At 35.5% G+C, this 17,209-nt stretch overlaps 1 protein-coding gene across 2 annotated transcripts in view; it reads left to right on the top strand.

The window, feature by feature from the left end:
• Nucleotides 1-17,209, top strand: part of BMP2K (BMP2 inducible kinase) — a 113,310-nt gene that overhangs the window by 76,560 nt on the left and 19,541 nt on the right. For both annotated transcript variants that reach the window (XM_024579217.4, XM_045184885.3), the window contains exons 10-14: nt 2,129-2,289; nt 6,110-6,324; nt 7,565-7,663; nt 8,293-8,480; nt 12,818-12,975. In XM_024579217.4, coding sequence (XP_024434985.3) covers nt 2,129-2,289; nt 6,110-6,324; nt 7,565-7,663; nt 8,293-8,480; nt 12,818-12,975 — 821 coding nt within the window. The remainder of the gene's footprint in view (nt 1-2,128; nt 2,290-6,109; nt 6,325-7,564; nt 7,664-8,292; nt 8,481-12,817; nt 12,976-17,209) is intronic.

Below are 17,209 nucleotides of genomic sequence, written 5' to 3' on the forward strand. Positions count from 1 at the left end.
TCCATGAAACTGTTGACAGTACTAGCATGGCACTGATTATTTTTACTGTTATATTTTAGTATATTTCTATGAACATGTGCATATCTCCCTAGGTATATGAGGAGGGACCCCCCCAAAAACTGGAATTACTTCTGGAGGGCGGGCCCCTTGTAGTACAGGCTTCCCCCACTAGGTGAGTGTGCTAAGAACCCATCTGTATCAGTGTACCAGCTGGCGTTGTTGTGAGAGGTGGCATTGTTGTGAGAGGCTGTGTTTGGCTTCAGTGAATTTTTTTTTTTTTTTTGAAGACTCAGTGCATTTGCCCATTTCATGCTGTGTGATTTACAAGCGCACCTGCCCACACCGCGCTGAGTGTTTGGCAGTTTTTGACCAAAGAGGGCATGACACCCATGTCCCACCCTCCCTGTTTACCTGGTCTCTCCCTTGATGAAAAAAGTCCTCAGAGGGAAGCATTTTCCAGTGTGGAAGAGGTGAAACAAAAATAGCAGAAGCACCAAAAGGCATTCAAATTGACAAGTTCAAAAACTGTTTTGAGCACTGGAAAAACCATCTTGATAGGTGTATTGCATCAAATGGAGAGCACTTTGAAGGTGACAGAAATGTAAACATGTAAGAATACATATACAACTTTTTATAAATAAATTCTGGGTTATTTTGGGCTCCTGCCTTCATACTATAAATTCTTTAAAGACAGGGTATTGTGCCGTGTTTGCTGGATATCGGTAATTGTGTATTAAAATATTGTATATTGGTAAACTAAATTAGGGAACACTAAATAAAGTCTGCAGAACTTTAGTATGCTTCTTAGAGGTTTCCTGTACTCATGTGTGCTCTGAATCTATAGATTTAAAACAGGAGCAAGGCAGGGTGAGGTCTCAGATTGTATACAGTGTTTTTCTCTAAATTACTTGAGTGTAGGGAGCATGGGTTTTAGTGCCACATCCATAATTTCAAATTTATAAATATTTGATTATTATTAAATGAGATCCAGTTGGAGAGAGATATACACACACACACACACACATATATACATATATATATATCTTTTATTGCCTTTTAGTTTAATTTTTATATGACTTGTACCATCCCTATCTCACCTAAAACATAGATATTATATTTGGAAAACAGCACACATACAGTGTATTTCTGTGATTTTCTAAAATCTTTTAACTGCCTTTATTTCTTAGATAGTTGTGCACAGGGCTCCCTCTTCTGGTTTATATAAGACTGGATCTGTGTAGTTCTCATAGACAGCACTTTATCCAAGGCAGCCGATGTGCACTTAATAAATCATATGTATGCAAAATTTTAAGTGTTAAATAATTTGAAAATATCAGGGATCTTGGTAAAGAGATTTTATTGCAATCTTGTTGAAAAGTGAGCATATTATTATTAAAAATTATTTGAGTTTTACACTGAATTTATGGAAAGCAAAGTTAGTAAAGATTTTTCCTGTTTTTTTTAAAGAGAAGAGCAGATATCTGTGTTTTCTCAAATTATATTTAGTTATCTCTTGCTTTCAAAATTATGCTTTCTACTTGACTGCCCATGTCTATGGCCTAAAGTAAGTTCAGGTGGGAAAGTTTTTTATAATTTCCATTCAGTGTTTTAAGAAAAGGAAAATTAAAGATTCAAGAAGGTAAATGTGACTGGTAGCTCTGCTTGTTAAAAGTTTTGGCTCCTTTCGTTTTCCATGTCCTAGGGCAGAGTCTCATCTTTCTTAGGCCTGGAGTCCAAGCTAAGGAAGACCGTTACTTGTTTCTTGTTTGTATTTCTCTGACTGGTTTAGAGAGTTGCTCTCAATTTTATCTAAAACCTTATGACGGGATTGCTTTGTTTTCCTTATTTCATCTCCTTAAAAGCAGTCCTACATTCTTTTTCCTCCAGCTTCCATTTAGTGGCAGACCATGAATGGTTGCCTACTGGTTTAAAAAAAAATGGTTAGGTTTATTTTATTTTCCTGTCTTCATTAAACATTGAATACTTGAGAGTGAGACTTAGGAAGGAACCAAGAAGACTAAATGATTATAATAATAATTAAAATGTATCTGTTGAAATAGATATTTATAGAACAAAGAGTAAATGAGAAATAATCCCAATATTTGGAATGAAATGTATTCTCTTATAGAATAACAGATACCATTGGACCAACAGAAACCTCAATTGCACCAAGACAAAGACCAAAGGCCAACTCTACTACTGCCACTCCCAGTGTGCTGACCATTCAAAGTTCAGCAACACCTGTTAAAGTCCCTGTACCTGGTGAATTTGGTAACCACAGATCAAAAGGTAATATAGCCCTGCCAACCTAGTCCCCGTTATAATTAATGTAAACAAACCTTTATGGCTTGATTTCCTAAGACTGTAATTTATTGCCAAACTTACTATTATGAAGCAGTTAGCATAATATTTTAAGAAACTTTCTACTGATGTCTAATAAACTCAACTAATTGTTTTCTTAAAGCTATAGGGAAAGGTAAGTTACTGGCATATAAAAGTATGGTATACGAAGTTCACAATTTACTTATTCTTAGTGTTACTGACCAGTAGGGTTTGAGGTTGATGGTAAAGTTTAAGAGTATGGAAAACTCTTGTTGTACTGGAAAGGGAGCAGTTGAAACTCTAGCCTTAACAAAATTGTGTGTCTTTGCACTGACCTAGGGTCTTGGCCATGTAGTCTGTCTTGGACTATATGGGCATTATAAGACAGAAATTTGTTTCATTGATTTTATATTTTCTAGTGACTTCTAAGCACTATGATGCAGTGCAGAACTTAAAATTTTCTCTTCCCCAAGGAAATATCCCTAATATTAGAGAGTGAACTTGTTCTCTCATGAGTCTGGGGATATAACTTGATGGTCTGTCTCAAGGAAACCCTGTTTGGCACTTTATTTCATGATAAATCTGTTTTGTTTTAATGTTAAAAAGTTTTCAAATACAATGTTTTATGTTAGGATACTGTAAGGGTTAAAGTCCCATTTTTTGAGGCTTACTAACCTGGATCTGAGTCCTATTTTTCCCATTTTTTAGTAATATATGTTAGGAAAATGCTAATACTTCTTATAGGATTGGTGTGAGGATTAATGACTGCTTAATAAAATGCCTACCATGTATGTCCTTAAGAATACCTATTAACTACTATTATTACTGTGAGGTGAAATACGTGCTCAGGGAAGATAATGTCTGTGTCACCTGGTGTATTGCTGCATTCCTCTGAGTGATCAGATGTAGCACAGGAGTAGTTTGTGGAAGGGGGAAAGTAGGGGAACTTGAAATCCTTTGTGTCCAGTTGCTGTTTTTCCATTTCTGAACCTCGGTGTTCTCTTTTATAGAAAGGGAATAACCATGTTTCCTGTTACAAGGAGTAAATAACAAGATATGTGATATCTAGGAAAATTCTCTTTCATACTAAACATTCGGTGTTAGTTTCTATCTCTCTCCCTCTTTTTTTTTTTTTTTTTACTTTTTTGGGTTGAAGGTTCTATTGGTTAATTATGTATCAATGCCCTTTAGCCAGAGACCACTTGGAGCACTGTAGATGAACAAAAGACGTTATTACTCACATACCATGGAATTTGTGGGACTGTGTCAGTAAGATGTACAGGATTCGCGCTTGTTGCAGGGAGTTTTGGGAAGGCTTTAAGGACGTGGGGCTTTGCTCTGGATGAAAGCATTCTGGAAGGGGGTGTAAGGTATCACTAGGTCTTAATAAATCTTACCTAGAAGGAGGGAAGCCAAGGCCTCCGTTGGTGAAGAAGCAGCACTGAGTCACATTAGGCAAGATAGGGAGAGGTTTGATCATGTCTGTGGTTTGGACAACGGTCCTGATTTTGTTGGTGCTCAAACATGGTCGTAGAAGTCCGACGTGCTATCCATTGCACCAGAGCTACCTTCTGACATAATTACAGAGTGGTCTTGTTGTCCTGATCCATCATGACCACAGAGTGACTTTGTCTGATGGTGGTGTTTCATGAAATTATGTTCCTCTGGTGAACACCAAGACCTAGCTATGTGTGTCAGGCCTGCTCCCCATGTCAGGGCAGTGTTTCTCTTATATGCTTCCAGCCTAAGCTGGAAAAATAATAGTATTTTCTGCCATGTATACAGAAAGTAATACACAAATCTATTCTTTTAAAATATTGAGACAATACAGAAATATTCAGAGAAAAATGTAAAGGTCTCCCTTCTTTTTCTTCCCAGATTAAACTTGAAGCAGTTTAGTGTGCATTGAGTATTTGCTGTTATCAATAGTGTCAGGGTGAACATTCTTGTAACAGACTTCGGATTACATGTCAGAGCATTTTTCTGAGGGAGATCTTAAAAAGTATACTTAATCAAAACTTGTTAGATACTGCCAAACTGCTATCCAGAAAGATTTCAGAACCTACACTGCCATCAATGGTGTGAGTGCCCTTTCGTCCTGTCCTTGTCAACATGTGACAATATTGGTGTTTAAAAATGTTTCCCTACAGATAGGTGAGACTTTGTTTAGGTTTTAATATTCCTGATTAATAGTGCTTTTTCTTATGTTTACTGGCCATTTTTTTCTCTTCTGTCAATTATCTTTTGCAATTTTTATGATACTGTTTATAATTTTTATTGCTCTGAAGGTTTTATTTTTATGTATTTTGAGTATTAGCTCTTTCCCAGATATATTATAAATATTTTCTTCTAGTTTGTCATTGTCTTTAACTTTATTTGTAAATTTACTTAATTTCTTTGAGCCTTAACTTCATCATTTGCAAAATGGGGAGTAATGGCAGGAGGGTTTAATGATGTACTTGAAAGCATTGTTTTCATGCGGGCTTGTTGTGGTGGTGTTTGGGTGTTACCTGGTGCTCCGTGGCCTTGGCTTGAGAACAAGGAGATCTCTTTGGCTTGATGACACTAACGAAAAGTCATAATTTGTGAGATGAGAGGTGAACCTCATGAGTTAGTTACTGCATGTCGGTCATTGGTTGGTTTCATCCCAGCCATGATTGCTCTTCACTTAGACCTCAGGGTCCCAAAAGAGTGTTATAGCTGAGGAGCATAACTTTTTAATACTCTTTCAACTAGAAACACATATACTTAAAAGGCTAATGTTGGTTATATCTGTGTGGTGCAATTATGGTTTTAATTTTCTTCCTTATATTTTTATAAATATTTTCAAGAGTAGTTAAAATGAACAAGCAGTTTCTTGTAATTGGAAGAATTAGAAGTAGTTATAAAGCTGTTGTCATAGCTGTGTCATACGTCAGGCCTGGAGAGGTTGGAAATACTAATATTGATGAAAAAGAACCCTTCTCTCCCTCCTTGCGTTCTCCTCCCTTTTCTCCTTGTAGGATTAAAGAGTTGCATTTGAATTTATGGTAATTCATTGGAAGAGGATATGGAAATTATAGTGTGCTTTCATTTTCTTTTTCTGGTGTTGTGTGTGTCTTTTTCATTAATTTCAAAAGTTTATTCACAGGATTTTTCTAGGGGAGAATTCACGAAGCTTACAAATAAATATCCATTTAGGCAACAGTATTAATACATTCCCTACATAGCATTTATTGAGCGTCTGTTATGTGAAAGGTTCTTTGGGATGCTAAGAAGTAAATCATTACCCTGTCCCTCTGGGACCCTAAGTAGGAAATAGTCAGCAAGGAATTAATATGTTCAAGGCATGAAATGTTACAAACTAATTGGAAGTATTAGGTGAAGGAATAAGGAAGAGAGATTTGAGCTCAACTTCAAAGGATAAGAAGAATTTCATTTGGTGGAAAATAATGTTGTAGACGTAAGAATCATTTTGGCAAAGACTCATATCAGTGCATGATACGATTTAGAAATACAGGACAAATTGACCTGGCTGGTTTGTTCATGGAGAGATGAAGTGTGACGGATGAAATGATCCCAATACTTTGACTTGTTCAGCGTTGCAGTTGATAAAATTAATTTTCATGGGTACTCAGAATTATGGTAAATAATCCCTTTAGACTATTTGCTTTGGAAGTATCTGTATTATAAAATATGGATATAAATGCTTTAGTTAAATGATTATTGAAATTAAGTGTTTTGAAATACAGCTATTATATTGAAATCCATGAGTATGTTAATATAAGCTTTTGGAAACCTCTTTTAGGAGCACTGAGACCTGGAAGCGGCCCTGAGATTTTACTGGGTCAGGGGCCCCCTCAGCAGCCTCCGCAGCAACACAGAGTACTTCAGCAACTGCAGCAGGGAGACTGGAGATTGCAGCAACTGCATTTACAGCACCGTCACCCTCACCAGCAGCAACAGCAGCAGCAACAGCAGCAGCAACAGCAGCAGCAGCAGCAGGATGCTTATATGCAGCAGGTCATTCTTTTGTTACTTTAGATATGGAAGTAGTGTTGGGAAATTCATGCAGCTCTTGAATGTCAGTGAATTCCTTTTCTTTTATTTTTTAAATATTTTATTTTTTTAGAGAGAGGGGAAGGGAGAGAGAAAGAGATGGAGAGAAACATCAATGTGTGGTTGCCTCTCCCGTGCCCCCTCCTGGGGACCTGGCCCGCAACTCAGGCATGTGCCCTGACTGGGAATCAAACAGGTGACCATTTGCTTCACAGTCCGGCTCTCAGTCCACTGAGCACACCAGCCAGGGCAGTGAATTCCTTTTCGTATCATGGGCACCTGAACTCTAAATCCAAGTAAACATTTTGCTCACTTTTCTGACTATTAAAGAATATTTTATTTGTACTCTGCGAGCTACTTAGGAATACTCTGCTGAAATAGTTACATCATGGCTTTGTGCAGATTGTTCATCTAGTCATTTGGCATCATAAGTAGGTCCTGCAATCTGTGATAATCTTTTTAGCTACATTTTGAATTCAAATACATACACTATAATTAGTTATTGTGGGAAAGGTGACATTAAGCTTTCAGAAGTACATTGTTTTAGGTTTTCTTCTTATATTTTTGCCTGGGTTGGTGTGTCTGTGTATGCTGGAGACAGGCGTTTAAAGTTAAAAGGTACATAGTAAAAAAATGACCTTAAGTTCTATTCTTTGCCTCAGCAGAACCTGCAAATTTCTAGTTTCACTGAACTATTTTAAATTTAATCACTGTCACCATCATCCTTTCATCATTTCTTGAAATAATTTTGAACCAGTTGGCAACTTCTTCTCATTGGTGCTTCTCTCCTTCGGTCTTCACTGATACACCCAGAGTGGAGGGTAGTTAAGTAGGTGAAGGCCAGAAGACATCGTTGAAGGGGAGGTGGAGGGGAGTGGGTATTTTCGGTAATGAGGCCTGGACACAGGTAGCTTCAGGGATCTTCATTAAGGGGTAAACATGTTTAGGTTTAGATTTCTTTGCAACATCCATAAACTGTGCTGGAAATGATTTTAATTGAATATGTTATGTTTCACTGATAATTTTGAAACCATCTCTAATAAGCACATATAAGTTATAGTCACTGACCATAGCTATTTTACATTGGTGTTTGGACTCCGCAGTGCCCAAATCATTGTTACGGTAAGATCAATACTTAAAAAAAGAAGACTATGGCACAAAAAAGGCATGAGAAACATTGATGGACTTATTTTTCTCATTGTAGTATCAACATGCAATGCAGCAGCAACAGATGCTTCAGCAACAGTTTTTAATGCGTTCGGTGTATCAGCCACAGCCTTCCGTACCACAGTATCCTGCAATGGTGAGTGTTATATAATTTCTAGAGATTTCTGAGTATACTGTTGGAATTCACAATATGAATGGTATTCAGAATCACTCAAAATCAGTTTAAGTTAGTTACTTACATGTATTTTATCAAAGCCAGTCATGTATTCTCAAGCAGCTTTAAATTGGGCTGGACTGTAGGCACCTGAATTTGGTACACTGTAACTGACTGATAATTTTTTTCTCTTATCTCATAGTATAAGGAAAATGGATGTTTCCTATGATCTTTTGTCATCTCTCTTTCACTTGGCAAATGTCAGTTGAAGAAAAATAAACTCAAGAGAAAATTGCATTTACTTTAGAGAATAGTTTCACCTTTCTTTATAGTAACCATGTACTCAAAACTTTAAGCTACTCTATTGTCTTAAAATATTCAAAGGGAAATTTTTGAATCCTGCCACATTAGCCTAGCTTCACAACTTAAATGGACTTATTTTATCTTGCTGCATTTTTCTAGTAGAAAACTGCTCTTTCATGTATAAGTAACTTTTTAAGTTTCTGATTTTGTTGCCAATGTGAAAAGAAGGAACAGAGTAAACAGGTGTGGGGCTGATGGTGCGTTAGTGACTTTTGAGTGTTGTTTCGTATAATGGCGTTTCGTTTCAGATGCAGCAGTATCAGCAGGCTTTCTTGCAGCAGCAGATGCTAGCTCAACACCAGCAGCAATCTCAGCAACAAGCATCACCTGAGTATCTTACCTCCCCTCAAGAGTTCGCACCAGCCTTAGTTTCCTATACTTCACCACTTGCGGCTCCAGTTGGAACCATATTGGACTCCTCTTCTAGTGCCAGCAGGCAAGTATTTTTCCAGAGAATGCGAAGGAAATTCTTGTGGATGTAAGTGGAACTGTGGAGGAGAGTCACTAAGTGGCTCTGGAATTCCTTTAGAGCCCATCTTTCTGTATACTGTCCCCTTTTCTCTCGCTACTTCTCTCTTCTGTTCCTGTACATCCCCATCCTTCCCTGCATTTCTACTAGTTAATTTGACTAACTTATTTGTAGAAAGGCTTAGCAGCACCCAGCATCTACTACTTTATTAGTTTAAAAAAATAATCCTTGTAAACAAGTTAACTGTTTTAACTTATATGTTGTTTTCAATTAATTTGATATTTACTTATAAAATGGTTTAATTTGGTTTAATTTAAACAATTGACAAAAAATTTTAATGTGCCATTTCATTCTTTTTTAAAATGATATGATACAGCAAGCTTATTGTTGCCATAATGTAGGTAGGAAACAGTGTACTTTGGTTATTCAGATACATTGGTTAGTAGGGTGATTTTTCATGGATAATTCATATTGAAACATTATAATAAATGAAAGAATTATGATACACATTTTCTCAAACTTAGATTTGGTATGAGGAATGCTTCAGGATTTTGTAATTAAGAATTTATTGACCATTATGAATACTTCTTAATATGGTTAGATATGTAGGAGGAAGTAGCTGTTAGAGCTTTGGTTATTGGAACATCAAGTAAGTTTTCATGCAACACTATTTCAGGCTATGAAACATGAGGTCGGAAAAGGTACATACAAGCTTTGGCTAGGATTTGGACATGAGTAACAGAAACATGAGTAGCATACTTGTTCACTGAGCATGTCAAGATAGACAGACTTAAAATATGTAGTTTGTTGTAGTGTACCTTACAACCTGTGTGTGTTGTGGGTGAGTGGGCAGTGGGAGGGAGGGGAGAAACAAACTGATGTTATTAAGTGCTCTCCTCAGTCAAAAATTAAGTATATGAATTAAGACCGGTATGTCTAAGTGGAGAGCAGGTCATAAGGTAGAAGCTTGTTTAAAGATCCAGATCAGTGTTTGCCAGACTCATCATTTGCGTAGTTACAACTTTTTGTTTTACCCACATAGTGCTTTTTTCTTTAATAAATTAATAGCATTATTGTAAAAATTTAAATAAATAACATTACACATTTTAAACAAATGAAAGCACTAAAATCTAATCTATGAAATGCAAGTACCAATCTAATAAATGTGCAAAAAGACACACCTGAAAATAAGTCCTCTAGGGATAAGAATGGAATAATTTTATTTGTCATTAAAAGCAGGATATTCTATTTGATATTATTTAGTTTAAGAGACCGATGAAGATGATGTATTAATTAGATGATTGATTTTTTTCTTTTGATGTTAACTAGCATCAAAAATGCCAATTTTGTTGAGTGCATATGGTTGGAAAATGAAAAAATACGAAACTGTAATCTCTGATACAGCATATACTTATGTATTCTTTACAATACTTTGTATTCTAAAGGATTACAACCTTTGGAAGTAAAGTGTCGCTGACAAGTATGGAGTCATGAGTTTTAAATTCATGAGAGAATTCATGTTAGTGTTCTGTGGAGTATCGTTATCTAAACTTCTGATTGGTCATTAAGGAAGATGAGTATCCAGAGATTTGAGGCACACATAAGCACCCAAGGTGCTGATACCCCTAACTCATGTAATTATCATAGCACTGTCTACTTAAATCTCATCTCTAGTGATATTGTTCATGGAGTCATAGTGTGGTATGTTAGATAAGTATTTTTCTAATTTTTGTATAATTTTAAAATTAAAAACACTTTCAGCATCAAAATTATATTGCATTATCTCAGTTTGGGAAGTAGTGGGTTGGATATCTGCGTAAGTGTTTAAGACTTGTTTTTACTCCACTCCCGTGATGTTGTGTGTTGAGGGAGATGGGAGGATGGTGTAGGAAAGGAGCAACGATTAGATGGATAGAACCAATGGTAAACTTGGCAAATTGACAGCAGGAACACAGAACTTCCCACAGGAACACTGTTCCAGCCACAATTGGTGCCTCAGTGCTACTTCACTATTATTGTTCCTATTTAATATCAGTCTTTATACAAAGGATTATATGTTGAGTGGTATCTATTGTAACAATTTAAAAGGTGGTTGTAAGCAAATACTCCTGCTTATGACTAAGTCAGTGGAAGAAGAGAATCGGGTTTAAATGTTGGGCCCTAAGCGTGTAAGGGATGTTTGAGTAGAAGATAGGAAAGTAAGTACTTCCTCAGACAGAGAGAAAGGGTCACACTGTCTTGTTGAACATTATTATTTTATTTTATTTCTGACTTAATCTTCTGCTAAGATTTCACCCTCCATTGTGTTTTACTAGAGCTTTAGTAAGAATATTGGAGAGTATTACCATGTTGTATTCAAATAATAGTTAAAACATCTATGCATATATTATCTTATGATATAAATCGCCCTGTGTGTTAGTTATTTGTTGCTACATAATAAATTATTGTAAAACTTAGTGGTTTAAAACAATGACAGACATCTCACACACTTTCTTCGGATCAGGAATTTAGGAGTGGCTTAGTTACATGGTTATATGCAGGGAAGGGCCTCTCATGAGGTTGCAGTTACGATGTTGGCTGTGGCTGCAGTAAGCTGAAGGCTTGGCTGGTGCCGGAGGGTCTGTTGATAAGATGGCTCACTCACGTCTTTGGGCAGGAGGCCTCAGTTCTGTGCCAGAGAATCTCTCCAGCTAGTCTCCTTAGTAAACCCAAAGACTATTTTGAACAGGGAATCAATTATTCTGGTTTCTCCCAGAATGAGTGGTCCAAAAGAAAGGGTTAGAAGGATCCTCCAGTGCCTTTTATGACCTAGTCAAACACTGGCCATTTTTCAGCCATATTTCATTTGTTAGAATCAAATCACTGGTTCTAGACCTCAATGAAGGGCAGGGAATTTGGTCCTGTCCTTGGTAGGGTGGAGTATCAGAGAATTTGTAGACATATTTTAGCACCTGTTTAAGGGTACCCCTCCCCCACTGCAGCCCCACTGAGTTACATTCTGCCAAGAAGAATACATTAATTCACCCCAGGAACAGAGGAGGATGATTGAGTTAGGGAATCATAATATTGTGAAAGGGATTGACAGGCAGGAGGGGAATGCCCTTTTTTCTTAGAGTTTTGAAGGTCCTTGAAGATAGTTTTGAAGTTAGAGATGGGAATCTGTTATGTGGAGGCAGGCTGAATTAAACCATGGTGGTTGGTGCATTCTCAGAGTGAATTCTACTGAATTATATTTATAATCTTGTTGGGGAATTACTATGTTTGTTTACCTCTAGCTCTCAGTGATGATTTAAGAATTTCATTCTTGGGTCAGCTATACTGAGGGGGCTTGGACTAGGGGATAAAACAAGCAACTTTTGCCCTCTCTTCCCCTTAAGACATGGAGACAATGGCAGTGAGTTTCCAAGGGGCAGGTGAATTTAAGGGGATGTCAAGGCTTGCAAAATAGAGATTCTTCTTTGGAAGCACATAGAGATTGTTCCTCCATTACCAATATTAGGAAATCTGGATTTCAATTAGAAATGAACTTGACAACTTTCTTACATTGCCTTATTCCTTGCTATATTTGCAGGCTGGATTGAAGGGAGAGGTACCCAGGGATTCTTAGGTTAAGAAGTCTTTAGACTCTCATCTTCTCTTAAAAGCCAAGAGACCTATTAGATGACTTTCATAGAACCAGTTGTCCCAGGCTTCAGACTACAGAGACTTCAAATACCATGAAAGATTTATTATATAGAAAATAACCCTCTTCTATTTAGCTAATTCATAAAGCAATTCTAGCAGTTAATCACTTGTTGGTAGCTACATAGAGAATGCTTTTGTCAAAGGAAAGTTAATGTGGTTTCTCAACTAGGACATAGGATCACCTTACTAAGTAGTTATTTCAAAGTGGTGACTGTTTGATATGACTATTGATTTTTCCTTCAAGGCTTGTTCACTATGATAATAATAGTTAATAGTTATTGAGCATTTACTATTATTTTTTTTTTTACCATACACTGTTCTTTTTGCTTTACATGCATTAAATCATTTAATCCTCTCAGTAATCCTATGAGGTAGACAATGTTACTCCTGTTTTATAGATGAGGCTGAGACTTGGAGAGGTTAAGGTACTTACCTCAGGGTACATAGCTAGTGCACTTACGGAGCCTGCTCAAATCCCAGGAGGTTTTTCCCTCAATCCGTGTCCTCGTCTGCCATCTCCATCATAATACAAGATCCACTTTTTCTAAGCATTTATAAAGTATGGCATTTAAAAATTCAATTCTAATGTTCTTCTTTTTCTCTCTTAATTATTACTCTAGGTCAGTTGCTGATAAAGAGGCAGTTGCAAATATTACAAATCAGAAGAACATCAGTAACCCACCTGATATGTCAGGGTGGAATCCTTTTGGAGAGGATAATTTCTCCAAGTTAACAGAAGAAGAACTGTTGGACAGAGAATTTGACCTTCTAAGATCAAGTAAGGGACACTTGAAGGCTTATTTTGCTTCACAGTAAAATAACAGCTCTATAATTATTCAGCAAGGCCAAAGACTGTTTTAAGGGGGTAAATAGAAAATTCTTTTCGTGCATTTGAGGGCAAAAATCAGGCCACCTTCTTTTATTACATACTCTCAAACTATGCTGTGTGCACTAGAACTCAATTGCTTTTTAGTAGCTATTAAACCCAAGATTGCTGCTAATACACTGGTTCCTAACATTTGAATATATTGCATATCTTTGAATGTTAAGCTCAGAATGTCTCTAAAACATGGAAAATTAACATTCAAATAAAAACAGAAACATTAGTATCTTGCCTTACTAATAATTATTTTGCAGCTGTTTCTGGCACACTCAGTAGAAGATGTGAGTCTGAATTGCCCTTTGAGAGTGCCTGAAAGAAGATAGGGGCCACTACATTATGTTAATGTTTTGTGATGCCCTTTTAATGAGCGGTGACCTGAAAGGGCTGCTGTGTTGTCCTGATATGGCAAAAGTTAAATAAATTCTTTTCCACTTTAAATCAGCTATCTCACTGTTTTTACTTGGAATCGTTGCCTTTTCTTAAACTACCTATTATATATGTTAATCCTCGCCATACACATTAGAAGAGTTCCTTTCAGGAAAAGAGGCCTGTGGGGTGTTTTGAGGAGGTTGCCAAATAGGAGGGAAAACCTTATTTCTGGAGTGTGTGGGTAATTTTCAGGTTTCTGGGTGTGTGTGTGTGTGTGTACACATGTGTATGCACATCCAAGTGTCTTTACCCATTTTTGGACGTGAAAAGAAAATCTTAGTGGTCCCTAGTTATTGTTCCTAATCTCTATTGTGCTTTAGGTAACTGGCCTTATGAGAACATTTATTAGATGAAATGCTTTGTTCCAAATTGGTATATATTTTATGTAAAATTTTAAATGCCCTACATTAATGTAAGAATAGTTGTTTGGATTTGAATTTGTATTTTACATATTGGTTATGTGATTATCAAAAATTAAATTGATGATTAAATGCAGATATAAAATGAGTTCTGAGCCTTTAATAAAGGTTTGTTAACTTTGGTAAAAACCAATCTTACATGTATGTTTTACAATTTTTTTTAACCACAACTTTTTTGACATTTTTCCTACAATTTATATTGAATGACCTCAAAAGTAAGGTTTTTAAAAAAGGAAACAAAGTATCTCTTTTGGGGGGTTGGCAGGGAGACAGAGGGGATAACCAGAACATTATAATTTATAGGATTATTTTTAAAGCAATAGGAAAAATTAAAATATTCATTTTAATGTTTTCTGACCATGATAGTAATCAGTGGTTTGATAACTCAGTATTTTCTTACTCCTTGGGTAAAAAACTCCTTTTTGAAAAAAACAAATTATAGAATGAATAAAGAGTTCCCATTATATTGACCTTATAAAAATGTTATTTTAAGCTTCCTAGAATTTGTAATGACACCCAAGTTTTATTTGCTTCATATAGGAAAGAACGGCATATAAATATTCATGTATACAGAACTTCATGAACATTGGTTAAGCTTATAAAATTCTTAACTAGCCATTTGCTTTCCAACATCAGGGTCAGATAACACATGCGATTTGTGTTTGTATTTGTGCACACGTGTATGGTAGAGAGAGTTCAGATTTCATTGTGGTGTTAATTATGGCAAGATGTTAAGTCCAAGTGAAAGTACAAGGGGAACTTTCTGTGAAGGGTCAGACTTGGAGCAGCTCATCCATTTGGAAGACTGCCTGGATGGTCCCTGAATTACAGAAATCGCTGTCACAGGCTGCTGCACTGAAACTGGCACATCGCACCAGAAAATATGAATTTTGATCCCTGACAATGCCGTTTAACTAGGTTGTAATCTCATTCAAGTCACTTAACTGCTGTCTCATTTCCTCATTTAAAAGCTGGGTGTAATGATGCTTTTACCTCATAGGGTTTTCAAGAAAATGAAATGAGATAATGTCTTTAACGAGTCTGGGCATTCGATAAAACTCCACTTCCCCTTTTCTCACCTTCTGTATAAGTCTTTAGGCTCCTACCTATGAAGTTATTGCCCTTTAACCAGCATTTACAATTATATTTAAACTATCAGTTTTCTGAGCTGGCAAATAATAAACCAAATTAGAAAGGACTTTGTATATAAACACAGTATCAAGAGTGATAGGTAACAGCAAGGAAGGGGATACAGAAAAATGTCTTTTTTCCCTCTGATAACTGATAGTAATAATAATGGTGTTCAAGAAAGGTGAAATGTCTTTAATAAAGTTTATAAAGATTAGTAATGCATAGAATATAATTGAGAAAGTCTTCCTCCCAGTATTTTGCTAACTGTAATATTCAGTCATCTCTAGCACCTCTTTCATTCATAAGCAGTAAGATAGCTAATATTTGATCTAGTCTATAGGTCAACTTTAAACTATACTGATGGGCTGAAGCCTTTTTCCAGAAACTTAAGAGTTTCTGTAGAAAACTAACAGTGTGGTAATGAAAGTTGACTGTTGGTCATTACTGTTGGTTTCTGTGTCTCTAACAACTTTCCCAAAATGAATAAATACATCATTGATGTATTTGACATATCAAAATCTTCTTTTCCCTCCTTCAGGCAGTTATTTATCACCAATTTTCCAAGGCCTTTGTGAAATAATTTATATTTGGTTTATGAGAAGCTTTCCAGTGAGAAACCGAATACCTTTATATGTGGTCCTTAAAAATATAGCCATTGCTCATTTAATTATTGTTCACCATAATACATTCTTATTTCAGGTTTTATTTTTAAAGTGGTACATAGTTATTTATTAAAAAAGAAAAGAAAAAGGATATGGTGTCTAGGAAATACTTCATTTATGTGTATTACCCGGATGGTAATTTTTAAAATAACATATTTTGAGACATTAAAAATCCCAAAATATTAGTAATTGTAACAAAAAGTATTTTTTAGTGATCTTTAAGAAAATAGTTGATTCCATATACCAAGTAGCAAAGGGAATTAACATCTAAAATAAACCAGATCCTCCTTGCTTTTGCTTGTAGTGTAACTGAATGTTATTTATGGTTCTGAATTTTTTACCTGTTCCTATTTAAGACCAAAACATTAAATCAATTAGAGCATTATTAATAAAGCTGGTCTCAGTGAGATTTTTAAAAATTTAAGTTTATATTTTTATTGTCTATTGTACCAAAACATCCAGATTAATATGTAAACTTTAGAAATGTAATTGTCATAATATTTAACACATTAAATGCTAATTAGAATACAGATGTTTCCTTTGGGAAAGTGTTTAACTTGCATTTGTTCAAATAGTTGTGTAGCTCTATGTTAATTAAAAATAATACTTAATGGAATTTTTCGTTGGTGGTGGATTTATTATTTTTTCTTTCAAATTACATCAAAGCTAAAAGAATAGAAAAAACTAAAAACTGTGGCTGTTTCGCAAATTCTACTGAATGTGTTATTTTTTCTGTGAAGCCACAGAATATATATGAACATCTGTATATATAATTAGTTTGTTGTAAAATATTAACTCTCATCAGTTTAAGCTAATTCAGACCTATTAAGTTTCCTTCAGATCAGAACAAGAAATTTTCTCATGTATTAGAACAGTTTCAAAAGTATCAGATGAAGACTATACTTCTAAACTTTATTTATTAACCTGACTGTTCAAGCTATTATTCATATAAGCTACTGAATTAATGTTTTAGAGTAATTAATTTTTCTGATAGTAGATTTTATGGAATATACTTTGATTCTAGGATTTTTAAATCCTGAATTTTTGCCACCCTATGTCAATTAAAATTCTTGAAAAGATACTTCCTTTATTCACCAACACAATTCTTTTGGGAAGGCAGGAAGAGGTAAGTTCTTACATTGAAAAAAATCAAAAGTTTTGCTTTGATATAAAGAAAACGAGTCATTGGAAAATGGAACTTAAATATATTTTAGAGGTTACAATGTATTTGAAAAGTAACTCTACATATCATTTCATTAGTTTTTATTTGTATGTAATCGATCATTTACAACATAAATATGTGTATTTATCTTGTATTTTGTGCCCTGGAGCCGGATTATCATGCAAACTTTGGAAATCTAAATGACCTTTTATAAATCTTCCATGGAAAAAATTAATTCTGTGTTTTGTGGAACAATGAGATATCCTGTTACCTGTTTTGAAATAATTGGATAGATGGGCTTTGCATTGAATGGTGTCTCCACCATT

The sequence above is a fragment of the Desmodus rotundus genome, chromosome 4 (genome assembly GCF_022682495.2).
Source record: "Desmodus rotundus isolate HL8 chromosome 4, HLdesRot8A.1, whole genome shotgun sequence".
Lineage (NCBI taxonomy): Eukaryota > Metazoa > Chordata > Mammalia > Chiroptera > Phyllostomidae > Desmodus > Desmodus rotundus.